The sequence below is a fragment of the Coregonus clupeaformis genome, chromosome 10 (genome assembly GCF_020615455.1).
Source record: "Coregonus clupeaformis isolate EN_2021a chromosome 10, ASM2061545v1, whole genome shotgun sequence".
Classification (NCBI taxonomy): Eukaryota; Metazoa; Chordata; class Actinopteri; order Salmoniformes; family Salmonidae; genus Coregonus; species Coregonus clupeaformis.
In genome coordinates this window covers 36,687,780-36,715,645 of record NC_059201.1, presented here as the reverse complement: position 1 = coordinate 36,715,645, position 27,866 = coordinate 36,687,780, and the positions used below count along the sequence as shown (strand labels likewise).

Genomic DNA, 27,866 nt, shown 5'->3' with positions numbered 1-27,866 from the left:
AATTTGTTATAATTTGATCTCGTTTGATTTACAGTAGGCCTCAATTTCCCAATAGGACTAATTTTAGGCCTATGCTATTATAGCTATATTTTTTTGACTAATGCATGTTGGAAAACTTCCGAAATGGATGCACAGACTATTTTAGAGGGAGACATTTAATTACTGAAGAAGAAATAGGCTTAGATAGGATCAATATATATATTTTTAATAACCCAAACAACACCACATTAAGTCTGAAGTTAAGTTTATTTGGCCACGAGGCAGACCTTTAGGCAGAATAACAGTAACTATGATGCATGCACCTTGGCAGTGCAACATCATCATTATCATCACACAGGTTGGTAGGCTACTGGCTTCTATTGAGCGTTCCACTGCTTAGACGTTGCCAGATCTTACAACGCCTGGATAGGCATTTTACCTATCAGCTAACCACATCATTATGTTATAGCAATCTGTCAGTCGATGACATGGCACGCAACCATTCCTTGATCCATGCAACGAACCAAGCAGTGCAACGCGACCACCATCTCCACCCAAAGTCCTTTGAAGATGACATTGGAAAATGACATCAATATGGTATGAATATGCCACTAATCATAATCCACATTATTGACAATACCAACATACAACATGACATTGTTTAAAATAAATACAAACAAGTGAAGTTATTTAGTTAAAAGATAAACTCAAATAGGATCAAGATTGTGAGTAAGAAGTAGTAAAACGTAACAATAGCATCAGCAAACAGACAGCGTTTTTATTCCGTATTTCCATACAGATACTGTGTTGAAATTGCACTTGTAAAAAAAAAAAGAGAACCCTAAATGTAACTTTTATTGCATCAACAAACCTGTGAATGAAATGGCACTGCAGAAGTGTTGATGACTTAACTTCTTCTGTTTGCTGAAGTCACAACAACTCTTTTAGAGGACATAAAAAGTGTTCATAAAATTGCATTAAAACAGACAAAAAAATGATCCTCCATACTTGTCAATACTATATTGACATTGCCTGACCTTTGCCATACAAAGCTAGAGTATAAATAAGTATATGCATTAGTAATCTCTCAATCAGTCACTGTTGTAAATGCTTTGAACCACTATTAACTCGGCAGACAAAGTTAACAGTTATAGGATCAAAACGTTTAAAATAAGGTTTTTCGTTATAATAATAATAATAGCACCTAAAATTGCAATTCTGCATGTTTGTAGGATCACAGAATCACTTCAAAGAATTCACCACAGTTCCTATTATTTTCCTCAATCTGTTAATGACAGGGGTCAAAACCTCTCACCCCAATTCCTTCTCAAAGACATAGAAAACATAAGAAAACTAAATCTAGCTTCTCTTTTGTGGACAGAAAGGCACTACTAGTCAAAACTAAGACCAGAAGGTAGAAGAATAAGGCGCCAAAAAGCCTTCTTGAACATCCTGCTCTCTCTGGTTAACTTTTTAGAAGCACAGGTGTAAATAATAATTTGTTCTTAATTGACTCGCCTGGATAAATAAAGGTTAAATAAAAAAATCAAAATACATGTGACAATCAAGATTTCCATCCATGTTCTTGCAGAGAACTTACGTTAGCCTGGGAGTCCCACTGAATATTGACCCCAGGGAAAACTGTAGCAAGTCACTTTAGTTCCTATGACTTTCCTGCCTCTGATCTTTCCTACAAATAAATATAAATCAACACAGGTTTGCTCTCCATGGAAATTCTATTATGAATGCTCCAATTATCAACAATTATTAAATGCAACAAAAAGCTTATGAACATCTCACACGTTCACTGAGTTACAAGCAAAAAAAAGATAAATAAAAATACATTAAAAGTGCGCTGTCATTCGGGTAGCCGATTAAACTAAACTCCACGATTTACCATCGTAAATCGTGGAGTTGAGTTTCATCGGCTATCATCGGGGAAAAGACAAGAGTTCTAATATTATAGTGGTGGACAATGTGGGATGAGTGACTGGATCACAATGAGGGTCATACTGTCGGTCATACCCATAGAAATAGACCTCTATGGTCATCATACCCATGATACTTTCTTGTTTCCTGCAGCCGCACAGAGGGACCAAGCCCCTGGGGGTTTCAGGTGTGTCTGTAGGGGTCTGGAGCATGTGTGTGTGTGTGTGTGTGTCAGAGGATGTGAGTGGAGTTGAGCAAGTCGCGGAGCGTGCTTCATTTGGCTTTCTATCCCACTTCAATGTGGCTCCGGTGCCGCTCAGCCACAAGCTCAGCCACAAGCTCTGGGCATGCTCTGGCCAGCATTTTTCATTTCCTTCATTATGGCCTATTCTGTTGTATTTATTTAGACTACCCCACCACTAATGCTAAGACATATGAGTACATAATGGAACATAGTCACAAAAGTAGATGGGCTGTTTGTTAAATTATCCTTTTAAACAGAAAATGAACGGAGCGAATTTTGGAGTGGCAGAAGACTGCTCCGTGAGCAATGAGTAGGATTTCCGACCGCTCAACTCCACTCACATACTCTGGTGTGTGTTTGCACTCAGAAACAAAGTCCTCGCACTACAGCAGTGCATGTCTCTGATACGGGTCTCAGGCCACGGGTGGATACTGAAGTAATCATCGGCAAGGTGACTGTCAACGTTTGAAGGACACTGGGCTTGATTAAATTACTGTAAAATGGAGAGAAAATAAAATAACATTAAAATCTGAGATTTTGATTACTATATGGTCAGCCTTGATTTGATAAAGTCATTACCTATGTTAGGCATGGTAAGGTGGGGGAGTCAGTGGGGTTAGGATGGTAAGGGTTAGTCGTGCACAGTGAAGTCTTGGCTGACCATGATGCAGCTGGCTGCAGGAAGCAGAAGACTCACAAGTATGGTACACAACATGCAGGTTAGGGATGATCATGAGTTATGAGGTAATGTAAGTTACACCAGCATACAGGTCTCTAGTGACAGGTAGGAGAAGATTAGGTGGATGGGGCAGACAGATGGATGACTGGATGAGGGTTATAAGAGGAGGAGGTACGGAACATTTTCACTCAGTCTTCACCTTACTCTGAAAATCCTCACTAAACATTTCAAAACCACCAAGCTAATTCACACAAAACTAGACCCATATATCATTTTAAAATGCTTATTCCTTAATTAGGGTTTGTAACTAACCCTCATTTAGAAATGCTCTACTATTTGTCTTCATAACGAACATTGCTCTACAATCTCTATTACATTATGTGCCAGGGAACTTGATCTGTAAACCGAATGTGCCACATCACACATCACAGTTATCACTTTGTGCTACCACAGCAAAAGTGATATCACAAGTGCTTAGCCACAGTGCTCTTATATTTAGCAGCTACAGTACATTTCATTGCACTGTTTTAATGGTCCCTGAATGGTGTGGACCAGACGGAAGCAGCAGAGGTCTTTCTGCAGCCTGCACTGCTGCCTGTCTGACGGACAGTTCTAAGATTACGCAGTTACACTTTACTCGAAGCCTTCGTCAAAAGAGCTACATTACACTGTCATTAACATGAAATAGCATAGTCATAACAGATTATGTTATGTACACACTCCTGCTCTGAACTCTGACTGTAAATTCTACAACCTTGCCAACATTCTGCCACTCCGTGAGCATTACTAGCAGAATAGGTATGCCTGAGCCAAGCTAGCATCATGCCATGCTGGATATGAACACATAGCCATCACATAGTAGTACATACATGCACACCGTTAGCCACCACTGTCATAGTTACAGCAACAGCCTTGACAGAACCATGCCGGTGAAGCTCAGCAGTGCAAAGCGTGATGAGAGGTTAGAGGTTATGATGGAGGTTAGAGTTCAAATGTCACAGTAGATCTTGTACTTCTCGCTGCAGAGGACCACAGGGCCTCCCAGGATGCCGCTGGGCACGGGGAGGACCCTGCAGGAGCGTCTCTGACTTACGTGATGAGTGGCCGAGGTCCCTTTTCCCCGTGACGACGAGGAGGTTCTGACCCGCCCGCTCGCCGCTGCTCCCCCGCCGCGGCGCGCCTGCTCATGGTCGAACTCCAGGTCCTCCAGACGTTGGGTCAGGGCCAGCTTCTGCTGAATGGCCATGCGGAGCAGGGAGTTCAGGGTCTTCTTCTCGTCCTCCGCTGCAGCCAGCTGCCTCTGCATGTCATCAAGCTGGGTCACATACTCATCACACCTGAGAGAGGGTGAGAGAGGTGGGGGGAGGGAGAGAGAGGGGAAGGGAAGAGAGGGGAAAGAGAGAAAGAGGGTGGAGATGGAGAGAGAGAGAGAGCGGAGGGAAAGCGAGGAAGAGAGAGGGCAAGAGAAAAAGGGATAATATTAGTCAAATGAAAACCAAATAAGGAACTTATAACTTTCCCCACCAGATGGAGCACATCTATTCCTGCTAACAGTCAGTGCATGTTTTCTCCATTCAGACTCACAGAGCCGCATTTTCCAGATGCTGTCAGGAGGAGCTTGCCAGCAGCCTCTGAATCGCCTCAGTATTACATCAGACAGCTCCCACAATGCCCTGTCTCTTCCACACACATGCAGCAGAGACGGAAGAGGAAGCGAGACACTCCACTCGCCTTTTTTAAAGTAGTTTTTTTCTGGTTCGATGAAAGTCAATGAACTAAGTAGACCAGACCCAGCTGCTATTGCATTGGTGTCTATGGGAGAAACACCCAGTTAAGCAGACCGGAACTGACCATTTTTTTCATTGGTAAACTGCCTGAGTGAACCATCTCCATTTATCCACCATTTTTGCATGCAGCCTCTGGCAGAAACACAGCTCCTCACTCCTCAACAACCTAGAAGCTCATTCAGGCCGGCATTATGGGCGGGTCTTAGGGAGCCTGGTACCGCCTACTGTACCTCCTTGCCCTTCCAAATAAAATATAGAAATATAGATAATTTATTTGACCGAGATGTGCGCCGACAGAAAGACGCATTCATCTCAGATAAAGCATCCGAGCGAGCGAAACAGCGCCCCTCTGTCTCAGTGCCTTCGGAAAGTATTCAGACCCCTTGACTTTTTCTAAAATGGGTTAAATAAAAAAAATCCTCAGCAATCTACACACAATACCACATAATGACAAAGCGAAAACAGGTTGAGAAATGTTTGCTAATTTATTACAAATAAAAAACAGAAATACGTTATTTACATAAGTATTCAGACCCTTTGCTATGAAACTCGAAATTGAGCTCAGATGTATCCTGTTTCCATTGATCATCCTTGAGATGTTTCTACAACTTGATTGGAGTCCACCTGTGGTAAATTCAATTGATTGGACATTATTTGGAAAGGCACACACCTTGACAGGTCCCACAGTTGACAGTGCATGTCAGAGCAAAAACCAAGCCATGAGGTCGAAGGAATTGTCTGTAGAGCTCCGAGACAGGATTGTGTCGAGACACAGATCTGGGGAAGGGTAGAAAACATTTCTGAAGCATTGAAGGTCCCCAAGAACACAGTGGCTTCCAACATTCTTAAATGGAAGAAGTTTGGAACCACCAAGACTCTTCCTAGAGCTGGCCGCCTGGCCAAACTGAGCAATATGGGGAGAAGGGCCTTGGTCAGGGAGGTGACATCTGTGGAGATGGGAGAACCTTCCAGAAGGACAACCATCTCTGCAGCACTTCACCAATCAGGCCTTTATGGTAGAGACCAGACGAAAGCCATTCTTCAGTAAAAGGCACATGACAGCCCGCTTGGAGTTTGCAAAAAGGCACTCAGACCATGAGAAACAAGATTCTTTGGTCTGATGAAACCAAGATTGAACTTTTTGGCCTGAATGCCAAGCTTCACATCTGGAGGAAACCTGGCAGCATCATGCTGTGGGGATGTTTTTCAGCAGCAAGGACTGGGAGACTAGTCAGGATTGAGGCAAAGATGAACGGAGCAAAGTACAGAGAGATCCTTGATGAAAACCTGCTCCAGAGCGCTCAGGACCTCAGACTGGTGTGAAAGTTCACCTTCCAACAGGACAACAACCCTAAGCACACAGCCAAGACCACGCAGGAGTGGCTTCGGGACAAATCTCTGAATGTCGTTGAGTGGCCCAGCCAGAGCCTGGACTTGAACCTGATCGAACATCTCTGGAGAGACCTGTAAATAGCTGTGCAGCGATGCTCCCCATCCAACCTGACAGAGCTTGAGAGGATCAGCAGAGAAGAATACAGGTGTGCCAACAAAGTACTGAGTAAAGGGTCTGAATACTTATGTAAATGTGATATTTCAGTTTCTTATTTTTAATAAATTAGCAAACATTTCAAACAAATGTTTTTTGCTTTATCATTATAGGGTATTGTGTGTAGATTGATGAGGGGGAAAAACACATTTAATCAATTTTAGAACAAGGCTGTAATGTAACAAAATGTGGAAAAAGTCAAGGGGTCTGAATACTTTCCAAAGGCACTGTATGTAGACCATGTATCTGATGCTTTCCGGACCCACCAAAAAAAAAGAGTATGACATGTCATACTATTTCTGTCCAGACAGCATCAGATACATAGTAAGACAGAAGGGCGCTGTTTCGCTCGTATGCATTCTTCGGTGAGATAGTTTCAGCAAAGAGGAAGAGGCGAAGCGAGAGGGCCCACTCTGGCCAAAATCTGTCCAGAATAAGTCCAATGCGTTTCTATGGGCTTAATATGCATACCTAAGTTTGTCGCCTGCCTTCCCGCCTTTGGGAAAACAACTCCCATTGTTAGGGTGGAGACATAAGCATCTCATAATTTTATACAGATCTCTGGTTTCAGCCACACGAATTGGGAAGGAAAGTTGGCGGGTGCACAGTCGGATGCTGGCTTCCCCCTAAAGTAAACTGATGTTTTGCCAAAATTATAGAATTACTCCTGTTTAAATAAAATCATTCAAAATACTTCACCAGGGAGCATGACTTAGTCATAGAGGATCATTAGCTTATTTTAAAAAATAGATGTGGATTGTTTCAAATCCAAAGCGTGTAGGCCTATATGCCTAGTTGGGAAGCCCGCAATTTGGGCAGTGAGCGTGGCAACAGGCCTAGCTGATTGTTGAGTTGCGGCTGTCAGTGAAAAGCATCTAAAATATGTGTGAAGATAATGTGTCTTGAGTATAATTTAAAATGTTGAGACAAGAAGAAGGGGAGGGGCGTGTGGCAAAGATATGGCGCGTCTCTCTCCAGAATGCTCTCAGCTGTCTCCTGCCAATTCTTGCGCATTCATTGTTTAATTGTGTGAATTGTTTGCCCTTTGATTGTTTTTGTATCAACTCCCCATTACATATGTTACCAGTAGGCCTAGTAAATGTCCCATTAATCCCCATCATTTAGTTACAATAATTGATGTTAATGCATGTATTAATTAGTCATTTACCGTTCTCATTCTCAGAGTGGGAACGTTGTTTGTAGAGTTCAAAACCTGCTACACTTGTGAGAAACAAGTTTTGGTTTATTTCATAAGCATCATTTACGAGTTTAGAACATTTTTCCATTGTCTTTTGTTTGGAGTGCTCCATGTCAGCATGTGTCTGGTTTCTCTTTCCTGATCATGTTGAGGGAACGCGCATGCCTGAGCACGCATAGAAGTACCTGGCCTGCTGGGTGCAAATGTAGGAAATTGCCAATTTGGGGATGTCTGGTTTTTGATTGTCTTAACTCAGCACGTCCACAACTAATAAGCTGAGCCCCTCAGTCATGTTTTCTTCACCTCACACAGTAAGTCAACAACGTCGTTTTTTTCAACAGCCATTGCGAATGATAATAGTTCCTCACAGTATTTGAAAGATCTTTCAAACACTCTCCCGGCCTCGATAATCACCAAGCTTCGGTGTAAAAGAGCAAAATATAATGATCTGATGATCCCATATATTAAGTGGAAAGATGAAAAAACAGTTGTCCGTCCCAAGCTCACTGGCGAGGGAAACTCTGAGGGCCCGTAATAGGCTAGTTAATACAATGTTGCAAGTTTGCTAGAGACAGCTTCGTACCTAGTTGATTGATTTGATAGGTTGCACTTCACTAGCGATAAATCAAGTCAAGTCAGATAGAAAGGAAAGCAGACACGCGGAGTAGAGAGATGAATGCGAATGAAAGAACCTGAATTTTCATCAGGATATTTTCTACTGTTTTCATTTGTCGGCTTTAGGCTTATGTATTTTACTTGTTGATGATGGAAGTTATAGGCCTACTGCTACATTGGCGATAGGCTACCTCTGAGTTACATGCACCATTTTTTTTTGCTGCCAATGGATCACGGTGGATCAGGCTGGTGCTCTCGCATTAGTTTGACATTTTATCATTTTAATTCAGATTTTTATGATTAACAACATGCCAATAATTTTGACGTTATTGTTGAACAAAACTGTTCCACGAAAATGTGCATATAAAAATAATCATAACTGGCACGCAGATCATTAGATATGGTAGTATAAATTGTAAGCTTCCCCGAACTTGAAACTTAAGTCCCGCCCATGGTCTTTACACCTATAATAATAAATAAATAAATTAACGTGCCCCCCTATGGAAATCAAATGCCTGTACAACTGATTTGTTCTGGCGCCGGCCCTGAGCTCATTGGTGCCGCTCTCACATCTAGCTAAAAGGGACCAATCTGTGCTGTTCTTTTTCACTTTGATTTTCAAAGTAGTTCAAGAGGCAGGAAATGGATCATATGGAATAATAGCTCACTATAATAGAGATATAAAATAGGTTTTAATTTGTGTTTTAATGATAGTTTTAACCTTGGTAAAAAATTACAATTCAGAATTTCTGATTAAAACTATTTATTTGTACTGAATTCCAATTCAGTACATACAATTAATTTGTAGACCTACCCCTTGTTTGTATATGATGATATTCTCAACTCAACATTTACCATATTGATTAAGGTGCCAAAAGTGCCTCATTTCTTAGTGTATTAAAAACCTCTTAAACCTAAAAACCTTTTTGAGCGGTTCAGGACCGGTTCCGACTGACATCTGTGTACAGAGTGCTCTGAACCGTTCAACATCAATTGCTGTGAACACTCTGGTTGTCCCTTTTCACATGCCGCTCTCCGCTCTTATCTGAGATGCAGTAGGTTAAACGTACATTTGCATAGGAAGCGACACGTCACATTTTCTGGCCTATCCAGACAAAGGATCGATTTACTCTGCCTGTGAACCTCGCAGCTCCACTTACAATACGGCAGGGATCATCAACTGCGGACCGATTTTTTCTTGAGCGGATGGTCAGGGGGCCGGAACATAATTACAAATAATTTATAGACTGCAAATTGACCAAAAGAAGCCCAAACAGATGACTAAAACATAATCACTTCAAACCTTGCTTACATTTGTATACAATTACATACAGTATCTATATATATATATATATATATATATATATATATATATATATATATACACAGTATCTATATATACAGTATCTATATATATATATATATACAGTGGGGAAAAAAGTATTTAGTCAGCCACAAATTGTGCAAGTTCTCCCACTTAAAAAGATGAGAGAGGCCTGTAATTTTCATCATAGGTACACGTCAACTATGACAGACAAATTGAGAAAAAAAATTCCAGAAAATCACATTGTAGGATTTTTAATGAATTTATTTGCAAATTATGGTGGAAAATAAGTATTTGGTCACCTACAAACAAGCAAGATTTCTGGCTCTCACAGACCTTTGACTTCTTCTTTAAGAGGCTCCTCTGTCCTCCACTCGTTACCTGTATTAATGGCACCTGTTTGAACTTGTTATCAGTATAAAAGACACCTGTCCACAACCTCAAACAGTCACACTCCAAACTCCACTATGGCCAAGACCAAAGAGCTGTCAAAGGACACCAGAAAAAAAAATTGTAGACCTGCACCAGGCTGGGAAGACTGAATCTGCAATAGGTAAGCAGCTTGGTTTGAAGAAATCAACTGTGGGAACAATTATTAGGAAATGGAAGACATACAAGACCACTGATAATCTCCCTCGATCTGGGGCTCCACGCAAGATCTCACCCTGTGGGGTCAAAATGATCACAAGAACGGTGAGCAAAAATCCCAGAACCACACGGGGGGACCTAATGAATGACCTGCAGAGAGTTGGGACCAAAGTAACAAAGCCTACCATCAGTAACACACTACGCCGCCAGGGACTCAAATCCCGCAGTGTCAGACGTGTCCCCCTGCTTAAGCCAGTACATGTCCAGGCCCGTCTGAAGTTTGCTAGAGTGCATTTGGATGATCCAGAAGAGGATTGGGAGAATGTCATATGGTCAGATGAAACCAAAATAGAACTTTTTGGTAAAAACTCAACTCGTCGTGTTTGGAGGACAAAGAATGCTGAGTTGCATCCAAAGAACACCATACCTACTGTGAAGCATGGGGGTGGAAACATCATGCTTTGGGGCAGCTTTTCTGCATAGGGACCAGGACGACTGATCCGTGTAAAGGAAAGAATGAATGGGGCCATGTATCGTGAGATTTTGAGTGAAAACCTCCTTCCATCAGCAAGGGCATTGAAGATGAAACGTGGCTGGGTCTTTCAGCATGACAATGATCCCAAACACACCGTCCGGGCAACGAAGGAGTGGCTTCGTAAGAAGCATTTCAAGGTCCTGGAGTGGCCTAGCCAGTCTCCAGATCTCAACCCCATAGAAAATCTTTGGAGGGAGTTGAAAGTCCATGTTGCCCAGCGACCAAAACATCACTGCTCTAGAGGAGATCTGCATGGAGGAATGGGCCAAAATACCAGCAACAGTGTGTGAAAACCTTGTGAAGACTTACAGAAAACGTTTGACCTGTGTCATTGCCAACAAAGGGTATATAACAAAGTATTGAGAAACTCTTGTTATTGACCAAATACTTATTTTCCACCATCATTTGCAAAAAAATTCATTAAAAATCCTACAATGTGATTTTCTGGATTTTTTTCCCTCATTTTGTCTGTCATAGTTGACGTGTACCTATGATGAAAATTACAGGCCTCTCTCATCTTTTTAAGTGGGAGAACTTGCACAATTGGTGGCTGACTAAATACTTTTTTTCCCCACTGTATATATATATATATATATATATATATACAGTATCTATATATATTTTATGTGTGGTAATACTTTGGAACAGATTTCCAAAATTAAAATCACTTGGAGCTGATTTGCTGGTGTTTTTACAGTCATTTATGTCCAACATTTGTTTTTTAAATCTTGTTTTTTTTTTGGGGGGGGGCTTAGAACAATTGGGGGGGCGGCAAATAAAATGGGGAACCCTGCATGTGATACGGCATATGAAACGGGAGACCCTAGCGGTTGCAGGAAAATGAGTCATCTCACTGTGATGTTTTCAGATGAATTTAGAGCTCTCAACATGAAAAGAATACTATATAATTTAACATAATTGAAACAAGACCACTTCCTCTTGGTCACAGAGGGGCGAAATCACTTCGTACATAAAGCTGAAGTTGTAATGTGTCAGCAGGCATTTGAATGGCGTCTCTGAGTCTCTCAGAGGAAGCTGGGCAGAAAATGCTCAGTCGTCAGTTATATGAAATCGTGCCAGTATGATCATATTTATTTTACAGTTATAAGAAAGGTGAAATGTTATATAGTACATGGAAAGTATTTAAATATTTTAAAGCCCTATTCCCCCACATTAGTTGAATTGGAGAAAAAAATCTTATGATATATTTGTACTTTTGGGTATGTGTATTTAGGTGGGAATCGACATTTTGACATTACATTTAAGAGCAGACTTCTCATAACTTACACGTACCGATAAGCTCTTAGCGTATCTCTACTAAGCCTTACCTTGTAGCGAACATGGCCCGTAGTGAGGTGAAGGTGGCAGCGTCCTCTTTCAGGCCCTTGAGCTCGTTGCGGAGCTTCAATATGGTCTCGGTCACCATGGTCTTCTCATTGTCATATTTACTCTTCAGGTTGGCCAGCGCCACCTCAGCCGTCTACAGAGTAGAGTAGAGTAGAGTAGAATACTTTATTGTCCATTTTATTAGAATGGAGGGCGGGGGTCACAGTCACAGGATTAGTATGACCTTATGCTAATATTAACTCTGAATTTCTACACAAAAAGTAAATACTCTCAACTACTGTTAATTTCATACCGTATCACCTCCACTTTTAAACAGTATCAACTGCTCATGTTTTTCAGAAAATTCACACATGCACACACCTGTTTATTGGCCTTGAGCACGGTCCTCAGGGTGGCGATCTGCTCTCTCTTGGTGCTGAGCAGAGACTTGAGTTTGAGGATTTCCCCCATGCAGGCCTCCTTGTCCTTATCGGTCACAGTACCCAGCTCCATGGAGGCCATCCTCTGGCGGCTCAGCTCTGTGGTGCGGTCCACCGCCTGCTGCAGGTGACGGATCTGGTCCCTGATGATGGCAACTAGGTTATAGATGTTCATGGGCTCTGAACGGGACTCTGGGATTGGGGCTGGGACTGGGGTGGCTGGGTCACTTGGTTCAGATTTACTCGGTTCAGTTTCAGGAACCAGACCATTGGAGAGCAGAACATGGGACAGATGTTGCCCCTTCCCCTGTCGGCCGCCCCTGCCCCCTATACTGGCCTTGCCCTCCTTGTAGTAGTCGAGCATGACCCGGTTGGGCGTCTCGTTGTTGCACATGCACACATGGTTATAGAGGTTGGCCAGCTCCTCGCTGAACGTCACCAGTTCGTCCTGCGCCACGTTCAGGCTTCCCTGCGACTCGCCAACCGCTTCACTCACTCGCCGCAGCTCCTTCTCCAGCCTCGCCACCTCCTCGTGCTCCGCCCGGCTGCTCTTCTCTAGGAAGGCCAGCTTTTCGCTCAGCCCTGCCACATCGCTCTCCAGGCGGACTCGCTCTTCTTCGTACTGGCTCCGGCATGACTGGTACTCGGCTTTAAGAGTCTTCAGCTCCTGTCTGAGCTCCCCGGCTTCTGACACGGCGACGGTGTACTTACACTGCAGGATCTCAGGCCCGTTGATGTCCAACTCGTAGTAGTCCCCGTCACCGTCATCGTGGCTGTCTCGCTCTTTCTCGCTGTCCAGGGCCGATTGGCGCTCCTTGCTGGCCTGGAGTTTCCTCATGGCACTGAGGTTCTCGGTGAGGCGTCCCACCGTCTCCTGCTGCTCTGACAGAGTCCCGTGGGCCACCTCCAGCTGCTTCTGGGCCTCCTGCAGAGAGGAGAGGAGCGCCACCTTCTCTCGCTCCACCTGGAGAACACAGACATGGGACACAGTCACATAACAGCACTGAGAAATGTCTGCAACACTTTATGTTACAGTCCTATTTCAGCTTGGTGTTTATTAGTATTGATTGAGAAATTAAGTAACAATTATATATTTACATATGTTTTTCTTTTTTCTTCTTCTTTTTTTCTATGTAAATACCAGGTAAATAGTTGGCTCTAAATGAAGTGTAATCCAAAACGCCATATGTGGTGTGAGATACTGTAGTGTGAGACACTGTCACTCAAGAATTTCACACAGTATTTATTCACCAGCAAGTCAACAGTGCGTGTATAAGAGAAGTAGCCTAGTCATTCCATGTAGCCCATGAAGTCTCACATAGGGCTCCATTGATTAGTCTTTGACTAGGTCACTAAGGTCAGTATAGGTAATCAATATCCCTAAATGGATGAACACTGTGTTCCAAAATGCTTAATGGACTTTCAAGCCATAAGGCAGAGGACTGTTCACAGCTGCAGAAGCGATGTAAGCCTATCTATTTTCCAGGCAACACTTACAAACACAGCTCAATAAGGCTAAGTATTACTTTATTGCTTTACCAGGGACGTTGACACCTTGACAGGTGACTGTGAATAAAGCAAACAGGCTAACCATTTCTACAGTTCTGCCTGCTAAAGCTACTATGTGGTCATCTTACCTGCATGAGCTGCTGCTTGAGTTTCTGGATCTCTGAGATGTTGAGTTCACTCAGCAGGTCATCCACTAGGCTGGGGGCGGGCCGGAGTTTGGCTTTGTTATCCTCGTTGCCGTCGGCGGCCATCTTGGCCAGGCCGTTCTCGTAGCCGCGGAACGAGGCATCGTTGTTGGGCTCGTTGGTGGCAGCAGTGGGATCCTCGCTGAACTTGAGTCCGTCCAGGGAGATGTTGAGGGAACTGTGGTGGTATGGTAACAGGTTGTCCCCAATGGTCATGTAGTGGGACAGTTCTTTACGCAGGGCGGCCTTCTGCTCGCGCTCAGTCTTAATGGTCTCCAGAGCCTCGGTCAGCTGGCGCTCGGCGATCTCCCTCAGGCGCATGGCCTCCTCCAGCTGGCTGTGGAGGCACTGGGAGTCTTCCTCCAGGCAACGGATCTCATGCTTCAGACCCTCAAACTCCACCTAGAGATCACAGAGAAGCCACGGCACATCAGAGGAAGCACTAACTAAATAGGGAGAATCCCCCTTACACTCAAAAGCATATTTTTGTCTCATCCCCTCCAGTTGGTCCTTGTATCAATAGCCTCATTCATTGGCCCTGGCTTTCGACTATCGAGCCTTGTCACTTTTTCACCCAAACATCTGAAGTGTATTGGCCAGTCTCTATAACTCTACAACCTTTACCTTTACCCATTACCCACAATAAGCCCTCATCCTCCCCTCATCTCCATACCCAACAGCGCCCATTTCGTCCCCTGCCCCAGCGGACTATCCTAGGCAGCAGGTAGTCTAGTGGTTAAGAGCGTCAGTAACCGAAAGGACGCTGGATCGAATCCCCGAGCCGACTAGGTGAAAAATCTGTAGATGTTCCCTTGACCAAGGCACATAACCCTAATCGCTCTGGATAAGAGCGTCGGCTAAATGACTAAAATGTTAAATGTATGCTCCCCCTCCCCTGCTGCAGCCCTGGTCCCTTCCTCTCACCTGGCTCTGTCGGAGCAGGGACACCTGTTTCTGCAGAGAGATGTTCTCATCCTCCAGCTCACTGTAGTCCTGCAGCAGACGTGCCTCCCGCACTTTATACTCTCTGATGTCATCATGCAGTTGGGTGCGCTGCAACTCCACCAGCTCAGAGCTCTACAGACACAGGGAAGAAATGGGTGAGAGAAGAAGCGAAAGAGGAAAAAGTCATGTCAGAGTACGATACAAGGACGTGTGGATTTGATCAGAATGCACTCCATGGTTGTACTGTATTGTCAAAGCAGCGGGTGTTTCTCAATATGCATACTCCGAAGTATCCAAGTGTGCGAAATGGAGCACAGAGGGCACTTCTTGGATGCGTACTCTGTTTGTACATATTTTGAAGTATGCATCATTGCGAGCTTCAATGGAAAGTATGCATAGAAATATGACTCAACCATGAAAAAAACTACACAAAATGTATTGAAATCAATGCCAGCCATTATTGTAGCTGAAGGGAGATAAAATAAACTGATTTAGGAATAAAATGTTGCCCATTAACATCTCATATGTTGTGTGACTAAAATATTTTATCTTGATACGTTAATAAATACATACTGTGTTAATTTTGGCATGTTTACCTGCCTCCACTACCCACTGTAGATCGCAAGCCCATGGTAAGTCAATAGGGCTAACTGGCTAGCTAGCTAGCCATGAAGAATTGGTAGCTAGCTACCCACGAAGAATTGACAGCTAGTCATCTACCTTACATAACATTAGTTTTTAGGTAATATTTGCCTGTTAAACTAGCTGGCTAGCTAGATTATTACGATTCACATATATCTAGCTGATCATTCTGAAGTAAAACGTTTGCTTTGTGTATATCTTGTTTCGTCTCTATTGCCATTGTCCTGGCTGGAAGAAGGTTCAGTGAATGGGGAGGTGCAGCGTGAGGTAATACAGTAGGGGGAGCGTGAGTGCTTCTCAAATTTAATATTTTATGCGTTCTCCACACAAGAACGTACTCAAGAGAACGTCTTCTGAGAATGCACTCAGAGCATGAGAGTGCGCAGCATAATAGTATGCATACTGAGAAACACCCAGCATCTTATGTGGCTGTATGCCAGTGGAACAGTGTTGAGATGAGATCTTGGCAGAAGTAATTAGGGAGGACCAAGATCCAGTTACCAGACTAGGCCATTGAGTGTGCGTGCTTACTAGTGGAGGACCTCCTTTACGCCACTCACTGAGGACTATTACATCATCAGTGTGACTGGTGCCAGCTGGCCAACCAATCCCCCTTACAAACTCATTACCAGTTTAAACCTCTTCCAGCCCCACTATCCCATTAGCTCTGACTTTCTCTCTCTGTCCCACTGTCTCTGTTTTACGTCATCATTACTGACTGAGTAAAATATTTGGTCCTCTTCGTCAGATTGGTGAGATACAAGAGTATTTCCACATTGAGGTTTGACCTCTCCACATTGACCATGTTTGTTTTGGACAGGTCCACCACCTTCCAGCTCACCTCTCTCATTTCCAGGGCGACGGCGGCCAGGCGCTCGTTCTCTGATTGGGTGCTGGTGAGGGCGGTCCTGGCCAACCGCAGCTCATTCTGCAGCTCCAAGACCATCTGCTGATAGTGGGCCTCCTTACTGGCTGACTCCAGCATCAGTGACTCCTCCCTGCTCTCTCCATCTGCAGCCACCTTCCTATGGTTGGAGTAGGCCTGACCGAACGCCTGGGGACAGGAGGAGAGAAAAATACATTGATTAATACCAGGACTGAAGTTGAACACCTTCCTAAGGGTGGAGTAGGTCTGCTGAACGCCTGGGGACAGGTGGGGAGAAACACACATATGCATAGATTAGTACCAGGACTGAATAGTCATATGAGTACAACACTTGCAGGAGAAGGGTGGACATGGACCAGAACAAGTGCAGGACTCCAGTGAGCATGACCAGTTGTGAGCATCATGACTGGTTGAGAGTCATCAGCATCAGTGTTGGGATTCATTACTTGAAAAAGGAAATCTATTACTTGTTACATTTAACAAAAGTAATCACGTTACAATATTACTTTGCATGGAAAGTAATATTAGATATTACTCATTATATTACTTTTTTATGCTGTCCAATCAGCACAGAGCTTCACTATAGGCTATCAGATGAGCGAAGGTGTAGATGTTCCTTTAGTACTTCGTAATTTTCGCCATTGTTTGGTCGATTTTGTTTGACTTACATGAGTCCTTGATGATAAGTAATCCCTTTGATTATATTCCGTCTATTTCAATGCATTATTATATTTAGGATTTATCTGACAGTTTGCATTCGCGCCGCGGTCAGTTAATGCACCGGTTATTTGAATTTTGATATCGGCATTTGAAGTTGGCCTTGTTGTGACTTGATAGACGGTATTTAATTACGCATGTTTTGGAATATTTTTGTGTACAGGCTTCGTTCTTTTCACTCTGTCATTTAGGTTAATATTGTGGAGTAACTACAATGTTGTTGAGCCATCCTCAGTTTGATCATATCACAGTAACTTCGTAACTGTTTTAAAGTCACCATTGGCCACTTGGTGAAATCCCTGAGCAGTTTCCTTCCTCTCCGGCAACTGAGTTAGGAAGGACGCCTGTATCTTTGTAGTGAATGGGTGTATTGATACGCCATCCAAAGTGTAAATAATAACTTCACCATACTCCATTTTTACCTATCTACCAATAGGTGCCCTTCTTTGCGAGGCATTGGAAAACCTCCCTGGTCTTTGTGGTTGAATCTGTGTTTGAAATTCACTGCTTGACTGACGGACCTTACAGATAACTGTATGTGTGGGGTACAGAGATGAGGTAGTCATTCAAAAACAGAGTGAGACTATGCAACTTATTATGGGACTTGTTAAACACATTTTTACTCCTGAACTTATTTAGACTTGCCATAACAAAAGAGGTGGAATACTTGTTGACTCAAGACATTTCAGGTTTTCATTTTTTATTAATTAAAAAAAAAACTCTAAAAACAATAATTCCACTTTGACATTATGGGGTACAGTGTATAGGCCAGTGACACAAAATCTACATTCAATCCATTTTAAATTCAGGCTATAACACAACTAAATGTGGAAAAGGTCAAGGGGTGTGAATACTTTCTGAAGACACTGTACAACCTGGCTAACTAAACGACCTAGCTGTAGTGTCCAACACTATCAGTGTAGGAAACTAGCTAGAATATGGACCAATACTTTAATAGCAATATAGCTAGCTACTAATACAATAGCCCAACTTCTTGAATATTGTTTTGATGAGCTGGTTAGAATAAGGATGTCACTTGGTCAAATCATACTCTGTACCAAATGCATTGCCTATCAATAAACATCTTACAATGTATACATATCATGTAATTCTACTGTACTTTCCTTATTATTTACTTAGTATTATCAGTCTTCATCCAGATATTACACTGTTGGTGTGTATGAGTACAAAATGACTAGTTAGCTTGTAGTCTCCAAACAATAACACCAGTGTTTCTGTAACAGAATGTGTATAATGTAATATAGCTAGGTTATAGCCAACACCAGTGTTTCTGTAACATAATGTGTATAATGTAATATAGCTAGGTTATAGCCAAGAGAGGAGGAAGTGGTGGCTTGTTAGAGCACAGACATAGTTCTAATTTCAGTGGTGCTCATGAGGACCCCCATAACAATTGAAATGTCAATGTGGCCCCCCTCATATTGTAACATTGGGAACCCTCAGCAGTCAATATATGATAGTACCCTGAGCGCAGGAGTAGACTATAATTAACATGTGGTCTTTCTATACATTGTAATCATTTATTTTCCATTCCATTGTTTGCTCAGCTTGTAATTGTAGTTGGTTATGTAAACATTATCAGAACAGGCATTGAATGATAAACAGAACAAAACATGGACCCATTATATTATATATTTTTTAAACAATTTCATCCACACTTTGTCAATATTACAATATTGCTGCTTGCTCAGCCTCTGTCCTTGGTCTGCGTCACACAGACCGGGAGTCCTCAGTCCTGTAAGACACATGAAACACAAAGGCAGGTTGTTGAATTGTCATTATGTCTGTCATGGATCTGATCCATAGATGACCATTTTACTGTTCTCAGTTTAGCCCAGAGAACTGAGAATCAGGCAGAGATTCTCTCTCTCTGTATACAGTCAAGACAGTGCTGTCGGGTTCCTACCCACTGTGTACATCAACACCCGGGTCAAGCCTCCCATGATTGTCCAGCCTTGTTGTAGTCCTGACTCTACTTCACCTAGGTGGTGGTGGATTTTAGCAGGGTTGGACAATCATGGATGGTGACCTGATTAGCATTTTTTGGGAGAGAGATAATCCTCTCTTTCTCAGTCTTCTGGGCGTGTGTGAGTTATGATGTTATTTACAATGACATAGGCCTACCTTCACAATAAACTACACAAATGAATGTGCACACTGCATTTTTCTGGACAAAATTCCATATGGCTGAATTGTTGTTGTCTGTTGACTCCTGAAACACAGACAGAAATGTGGAGTTAGTGAATAGTCACATTGTCTGCCTGTCATGGATCAATGTAGCCTATATTCTATGAACTTGACAATGACATACTCAATACATTCTCTGTGGAGAGGAAGGTGTCTGTCTGGTCATGGTTTCACTTCTGTGACCATGCAGAGCAGAGGGGGGCTGGGATGGGTAGCCTAACAGGAAATGGTATGTAGACAACTACAATATTAGTTTTCACATTTGGTGTCTGTTGGATAGGACAGAATGTTACTCTGCTAAACACAGAAGTGCAAAATTGAGGGATTAACTAATTTCACTAGCTACATACACCCAGTCTCTCAACTTTGAAATCAAGCTAGCTAATTAAAACATAATTATGTTTTGTCCTTACAACTTCACCTGACCTGTAGTTTGCACGTTTCGATATGACTTTGCAGCATTTTGTATAACTTTGGCCAGCAAGCACATTTCCTCTGACAGCTAGGTTCATTACTGTAGAGACACCTTGCAGTTTTGGAGACAGCTTCGAGTTTGGTAACAAAAGTAAAAGGCGATGCGGTAGCATTAGTACTGGTAAAGCAGTGATTTACTCACTGAGCTATATATTAACTTACTTCATATGGATTTAGTTCACCGCAGTTACCTATGCCAAACTTGTATAGTTAGCGAGCAAATACTACTTGCTAGCTAGCTACACTCTTGCTGTAGCAACGTCGCGCACGTCTACAGACACTACGAGGTGTCCCAGCTGTTTTGACATTTCACCTATCCACTTCATCAGAATAATATAGCTATTTTCTTACTCACCATTTCACCGGCGTCAGCCCATCCAACCGTCGAAGTGCATTTCGGACCGCAGTAAGCCACAGTAGCAAAAGGTTGTAAACAGGAAGCCCACGTGTTAGCTCTAACATGTTTGTAGGCAGGTGGTTCCAAATTAACTAAAGCCAGCCCTATAACTGACACGTAAATCAGAAAGAACTTACACGCTACCTGGTGGATAACGGTACACCACAGGGGAGCGTGATTAGTCCTCTGTTGTTCTCAATCATGATCAATGATGTTTACTCTCAGGTACAGCCGGATATAGGGAGGTGGTTATTTGCAGATGATGGGGCCTTATGGAAGAGGGGAAGAAATGTGCCATACATAGTCAGGAAGGTACAGGAAGCAATTGATGAGGTAGAGCGGTGGGCATTCATGTGGGGATTCAGGTTCTCTGTAGAGAAAACTCAAACAGTGTTCTTTACCAGGAGGAAGGTGGGAGATGAGGTATGCTTGAGGTTATATGGGAGAAACTTGGAGAGGGTGGGGGCCTTCAGGTTCCTTGGGGTATACTTTCACACTAGACTGACCTGGGCAGAACACATTGAGAGAGTGGTGGGAAAGTGTAAGAAGGTGCTAAATGTGATGCGCTGTCTGACGGGGAAGGAGTGGGCGGCTGGGCGTTCCTCATTGAAGACCATGTACACTACCGTTCAAAAGTTTGGGGTCACTTAGAAAATCCATTTTTTTCGAAAGAAAAGCTAATTTTTTGTCCATTAAAATAACATCAAATTGATCAGAAATACAGTGTAGACATTGTTAATGTTGTAAATGGCTGATTTTTTATGGAATATCTACATAGGCGGACAGAGGCCCATTATCAGCAACCATCAGTCCTGTGTTCCAATGGCACGTTGTGTTTGCTAATAACAAGTTTATAATTTTAAACGGCTAACTGATAATTAGAAAACCCTTTTGCAATTATGTTAGCACAGCTGAAAACTTGTGCTGATTAAAGAAGCAATAAAACTTTCTTGAGACTAGTTGAGTATCTGGAGCATCAACAATTGTGGGTTCAATTACAGGCTCAAAATGAGCAAATAACTTTCTTCTGAAACTCATCAGTCTATTCTTTTTCTGAGAAATGAAGGCTATTCCATGCGATACATTGCCAAGTAACTGAGGATCTCGTACAACGCTGTGAACTACTCCCTTCACAGAACAGCGCAAACTGGCTCTAACCAGAATAGAAAGAGGAGTGGGAGGCCCGGGTGCACAACTGAGCAAGAGGACAAATTCATTAGTGTCTAGTTTGAGAAACAGACGCCTCACAGGTCCTCAACTGGCAGCTTCATTAAATAGTACCCGCAAAACACCAGTCTCAACGTCAACAGTGAAGAGTCGACTCTGGGATGCTGACCTTCTAGGCAGAGTTGCAAAGAAAAAGCCATATCTCAGACTGGCCAATAAAAATAAAAGATTAAGATGGGCAAAAGAACACAGACACTGGACAGAGGAAGATTGGAAAAAAGTGTTATGGACAGACAAATCGACGTTTGAGGTGTTCGGATCACAAAGAAGAACATTTGTGAGACGCAGACCAACTGAAAAGATGCTGGAGGAGTGCTTGATGCCATCTGTCAAGCATGCTGGAGGCAATGTGATGGTCTGGGGGTGCTTTGGTGGTGGTAAAGTGGGAGATTTGTACATGGTAAAAGGGATCTTGAAGAAGGAAGGCTATCACTCCATTTTGCAACGCCATGCCATACCCTGTGGACGGCGCTTGATTGGAGCCAATTTCCTCCTACAACAGGACAATGACCCAAAGCACAGCTCCAAACTATGCAATAACTATTTAGGGAAGAAGCAGTCAGCTGGTATTCTGTCTATAATGGAGTGGCCAGCACAGTCACTGGATCTCAACCCTATTGAGCTGTTGTGGGAGCAGCTTGACCGTATTCCTGAAGCACCTCCCACAAGTTGGATTGGCTTGATGGGCACTTATTACGTACCGGTGAAATCTCTTCAGATTACCTCAACAAATTGACAACTAGAATGCCAAAGGTCTGCAAGGCTGTAATTGCTGCAAATGGAGGACTCTTTGACGAAAGCAAAGTTTGAAGATCAATTATTATTTCAATTAAAAATCATTATTTCTACCCTTATCAATGACTACATTTCATATTCATTTTTCATGGAAAACAAGGACATTTCTAAGTGACCCCAAACTTTTGAACGGTAGTGTATGTTGCATTGATCCGATCTGTAATAGACTATGGCAGTATAGCATATGGTTCGGCAGCCCGGACCTCATTGGAAAGATGTCATACAGGGGCAAGGACTCAGAATATGTAGTGGGGCGTTTCGGACGTCCCCAGTGGCTGCATTACAGGTGGAGATGGGGGATATGCCATTGCAGATTAGGAGACAGCAGCTGGCAATTAATTATTGGGTCAACCTACAAGAACATGGGGTGTCTCATCCTGCGAAAGGGATTTTACATGCATGCTGGGAACATGAGCGAAGACAGAACACAAGCTTTGGGTGGGTGGGTAATACCCAGGCGAAGGAGATGGGACTGTATGGAAGGGAGTTTAGTCCAACGGTAGCCATTTCTGTAAATCCACCATGGCTACTCCCGCCTCCAGTAGTTGATCTAGAAGTGTTGGAGAGACTACAGAAAGATAGGGAGAGTGTTGATCCATCTGATTTGTTTAAGAGACGTCTGGATACTGTGTATCAGGATTTTGTGGCCATTTACACAGATGGTTGAAAAGATCCAAGGACAGGACGTACTGGGTCAGCATTTGTAGTGCAGGAATGTGGGGTGGAAGTCAGGAAACATATTACAGATAATCTGGCTGTATATACGGCGGAGCTGATGGCCATACTGTTGGCCTTGCAGTGGGTGGAGGAAGTCAAACAAGAGAGTAGTTATTTGCTCTGATTCATGCACAGTGTTAATGAGTCTCCAGTCCTATAGCTCACATAGCAGACAATACCTGCTTTATGAGGTGCTACAAACCCATGGCAGGATTAAATAGATGGGAATACAGACTTACTTGGGTCCCAGCCCATGTGGGGGTGGAGGGGAACGTGGCAGTAGATGAACTGGCTAAACAAGCACTTAGTTGTGGGGATGTTGACGTTGAAGTTTCAATGAGCAAGGCAGAGGCAAAAAGACTGATATATACAGTGATGGTGCAGAGATTTTTTTTTACATTTTTAGTCATTTAGCAGACGCTCTTATCCAGAGCGACTTACAGTTAGTGCATACATCATTTTTTTATCGAACCCACAACCCTGGCGTTGCAAACGCCATGCTCTACCAACTGAGCTACATCCCCTGGCAGGAGCAGTGGAATAGAGATAATAAGGGAAGGCATTTATTTCAAGTACAGAGGAAAGTCGGGGAGGGGAGGACAGCAGGAAGGGACAGAAGAGAGGAGGCTATTTTTACAATATTGTGGGGTGGAAGTCAGGAAACATATTACAGATAATCTGGCTGTATATACGGCGGAGCTGATGGCCATACTGTTGGCCTTGCAGTGGGTGGAGGAAGTCAAACAAGAGAGTAGTTATTTGCTCTGATTAATGTGCAGTGTTAATGAGTCTCCAGTCCTTTAGCTCACGCAGCAGACAATACCTGCTTTATGAGGTGCTAAAAACCCATGGCAGGATTAAACAGATGGGTATTCAGATAAGATTTACTTGGGTTCCAGCCCATGTGGGGGTGGAGGGGAACGTGGCAGTAGATGAACTGGCTAAACAAGCACTTAGTAGTGGGGATGTTGACGTTGAAGTTTCAATGAGCAAGGCAGAGGCAAAAAGACTGATATATACAGTGATGGTGCAGAAATGGCAGGAGCAGTGGAATAGAGATAATAAGGGAAGGCATTTATTTCAAGTACAGAGGAAAGTCGGGGAGGGGAGGACAGCAGGAAGGGACAGAAGAGAGGAGGCTATTTTTACAATATTAAGGGTGGGACACAGCCAGTTGAATAAGACATTAAATGTGATAGGAAAGCATCCAACAGCAAAGTGTGATTATTGTCAGGAAACAGACCGTGGACCATGTATTGCTACAGTGTGGCCAGTATCAGAGGGAAAGAGAGAGGATGAGATCTAGTATGAGGGAAATTAGTTTAAAGAGTATATTGTTATCTTTTTTTAAAGCAACGGGGCTGGTAGGTAGGATTTAGATTCTCCCGTCTCTGGCCCACACTCCAGTACAGTAGGTGGTGGTAATGCACCATAACGTTGGATGCCAACCGCCGATAAACCCCACTGAAGAAGAAAAATGGACACGTAATGGACACAGATTTCCACTAAGTTCTCACTTTGGATTTCCCACTTCAAGACCAAATACATCATAATTTGACTTAAACAATGACTTATGGACTTAAATATTTGTGCAACATCATAGATAGCTCTGGGCATTGTCTTCCAGCTGAAGAATTTAGATTTTCGCTGGCGTGGGCGTTTAATATGTATATTTCGTTTCGTAAAGCTGCCTGAATGTTTATGGACAATATTCCTTTGATGGGTTAGATTTATCAAGATACATTTTTGTTGTGATAAGATCAACTTCTCTTGACGTTTTGCATTTATTAGACATTGCGAATGTTTATATGGACATTTCGTTAGAACACTTGGAAATATTATTTATGGTTCTTTATATATTATTTATCATAATGGAGTATACATGTTGTCTCTTTTACACATTTTTGTGGAACAATTCCATATAGGCTATATCAGCATTTCTCCATTCAGCGTTTCAGAACATGAATGGAGAATGGCGCTCGTTTAAAGGCCCAGTGCAGTCGAAAACGTGATTTTCCTGTCTTTTATATATATTTCCACACTATGAGGTTGGAATAATAATAATAATAAATACTGTGAAATTGTAAAAATGATGATAATGCCCTTTTAGTGTAACTGCTGTTTGAAAAGACCACCTGAAATTTCTTCCTGTTTGGGTGGGATAGAGTTTTGGCCTGCCTGGTGACATCACACTGCGGTAAATGGGGTAATAGACCAATAAGAAAGAGAGTTCCAAACCTCTCTGCCAATAACAGCTAGTTTTCAGTTTCCCCCTCCTCACTCAGACCACTCCCAGACAGTCTTAGCTAAATTCTTGCTTGAGAAATTGATCTTTGCTAAGAAACGATTTGTTTATTTTTGACCATTTTAATTGAAAACAATCACAGTAAGGTACTTAATTGTTATCCAAAAAATGATTGGATATTGAGATAAAAATGGCTGCATTGGACCTTTAATAAAGTTAGATCAAAGCTAAATCTATGTCTGCGAGATCACACAATGATAATTTTATACACTACAGAACCGAATATAATAGCATACTATTACGTTACTGTCAGACAAAATCCGAATGGTTGACATTTTTGCTCATGCGGCCAAAACTCAACAGTGCTCGCCACAAAATAGATTGAAACAAGACACAGGTAGGCTACAGTTTTTGTTAACACCATCTGCTCTAAAATCCTCTTGACAGTGATAAATGTGAAGGAAGGGTGAGCAAAACAGTTTTGCGTTAAGTAGAGGTAAAGAAACACAGGGGAAAGGAATGGTGCGGCTTAACTTCTGAAAGTAACCGATGCCTTACTTTAAAAAGTAACTAAGAATACTCATAAAAGTAATGTTACTTTTGTTACGGGTTACCCCCAACACTGAAAGGGGGATACCTAGTCAGTTGCCAAACTGAATGCGTTCAACCGAAATGTGTCTTTACGCATTTAACACAACCAGAACAGCATAATCAACATTTTAGCCATAAAATTAATAATAATAAACTAAAGAATAAAAGGATACATGTAGGGTTAAGACAGACATTTAGCATGATAAGACAGACATTTAGCATGATAGCCCAGTTTAAATGGCCTGAAAATATGAGATTCCCACAGTTGGCTTATAGAACATTCAGTCCGCATCACAGGGTCTACGTCCCAATCGGCACCCTATTCCCTATATAGTGCACTTCTTTTGACCAGGGCCCATAGGGAACCATCTGGAACACAGCCAGGGACACTGTGCCAACTGATGATGTAACAGGACGCTGGAGCAGAACGGTCCAAAAAACCCAGCTACAACAGAGCCAGGGTTCTTCTCCTGCCTCACTTGTGTCCATCTAACCTCTCTTTCCCCGCACCGTGTATACAAATAAACCGGCATGTCAGTCAGTGTGGCTGAAGCAATGCCAAGGGGTTGCTAGTTGGAGCACTGAGGCATTGCGGAGGCCACTGACCACTGACACTTTCTCACAAGACAAATGTTCCATTACTAATAGAGGCCTGGGTGGGCAGGCAGGCACTGCTTGGTCTGGCTGAGTCAGTAGCAATAGCACCTAGAGAGAGAGAAAGGAGAGAGGAGAGAGATGAAGAGAGCTACACAATGCCACATCACATTTCCTATTAAATTCCCAACACAGTGTTTCCCCTAAATTGTTGCTGGGATTGTAAAACGTTTTCAGTGTAAACTTAACTTAAAACCAGATATAAAGTATGTAGAAAAGATAATGGAGCTATATATCAAGAATATTTAAAGGACAGCTTTTTTCCATCTTCGTAACATTGCAAAAATCAGAAAAGTTTTGTCCAGAAATGATGCAGAAAAGCTAATCCAAGCTTTTGTCACTTCTAGATTAGACTACTGCAATGCTCTACTCTCCGGCTACCCGGATAAAGCACTAAATAAACTTCAGTTAGTGCTAAACACGGCTGCTAGAATCTTGACTAGAACCCAAAAATGTGATCATATTACTCCAGTGCTAGCCTCTCTAGACTGGCTTCCTGTTAAGGCAAGGGCTGATTTCAAGGTTTTACTGCTAACCTACAAAGCATTACATGGGCTTGCTCCTACCTATCTCTCCGATTTGGTCCTGCCGTACATACCTACACGTACGCTACGGTCACAAGACGCAGGCCTCCTTATTGTCCCTAGAATTTCAAAGCAAACAGCTGGAGGCAGGGCTTTCTCCTATAGAGCTCAATTTTTATGGAATGGTCTGCCTATCCATGTGAGAGACGCAGACTCGGTCTCGACCTTTAAGTATTTACTGAAGACTCATCCCTTCAGTAGGTCCTATGATTGAGTGTAGTCTGGCCCAGGGGTGCGAAGGTGAACGGAAAGGCACTGGAGCGACAAACCGCCCTAGCTGTCTCTGCCTGGCCGGTTTCTGTCTCTCCATTGGGATTCTCTGCCTCTGACCCTATTACGGGGGCTGAGTCACTGGCTTACTGGTGCTTTCCATGCCGTCCCTAGGAGGGATGCATCACTCGAGTGGGTTGAGTCACTGACGTGATCTTCCTGTCCGGTTTTGCGCCCCCTCGGGCTCATGCAGTGGAGGAGATCTTCGTGGGCTATACTCAGCCTTGTCTCAGGGTAGTAGGTTGGTGGTCTGTTGATATCCCTCTGGTGGTGTGGGTGCTGTGCTTTGGCAACTTGGGTGGGGTTATATCCTGCCTGGTTGGCCCGGTCCAGGGGTATTGTCGGACGGGGCCACAGTGTCCGCCCCCCCTCCAGTATCTATGATATCTATGCTGCAATAGTCTCTATGCTGCAATAGTCTATGTGCCGGGGGGCTAGGGTCAGTCTGTTATATCTGGTGTTATTCTCCTGTTTTATCCGGTGTCCTGTGTGAATTTAAGTATACTCTCTCTGATTCTCTCTCTCTCCCTCCCATCCCGGAGGACCTGAGCCCTAGGACCATGCCTCAGGACTACCTGGCCTGATGACTCCTTGCTGTCCCCAGTCCACCTGGTCGTGCTGCTGCTCCAG

At 43.1% G+C, this 27,866-nt stretch overlaps 1 protein-coding gene across 1 annotated transcript; it reads right to left on the bottom strand.

Moving 5' to 3' along the window:
- Positions 1-223: 223 nt before the first annotated feature.
- LOC121575476 (protein bicaudal D homolog 2) lies at positions 224-16,742 on the bottom strand. The gene is made up of 8 exons (XM_045223318.1): positions 16,659-16,742; positions 16,313-16,525; positions 14,809-14,961; positions 13,828-14,286; positions 12,132-13,154; positions 11,753-11,904; positions 3,925-4,168; positions 224-2,645 (listed from the first exon to the last, which is right to left on the bottom strand). Exons 1-8 carry the CDS (start codon positions 16,740-16,742, stop codon positions 2,643-2,645), a joined length of 2,331 nt encoding a protein of 776 aa, XP_045079253.1. The 3' UTR covers positions 224-2,642.
- Positions 16,743-27,866: the final 11,124 nt, after the last annotated feature.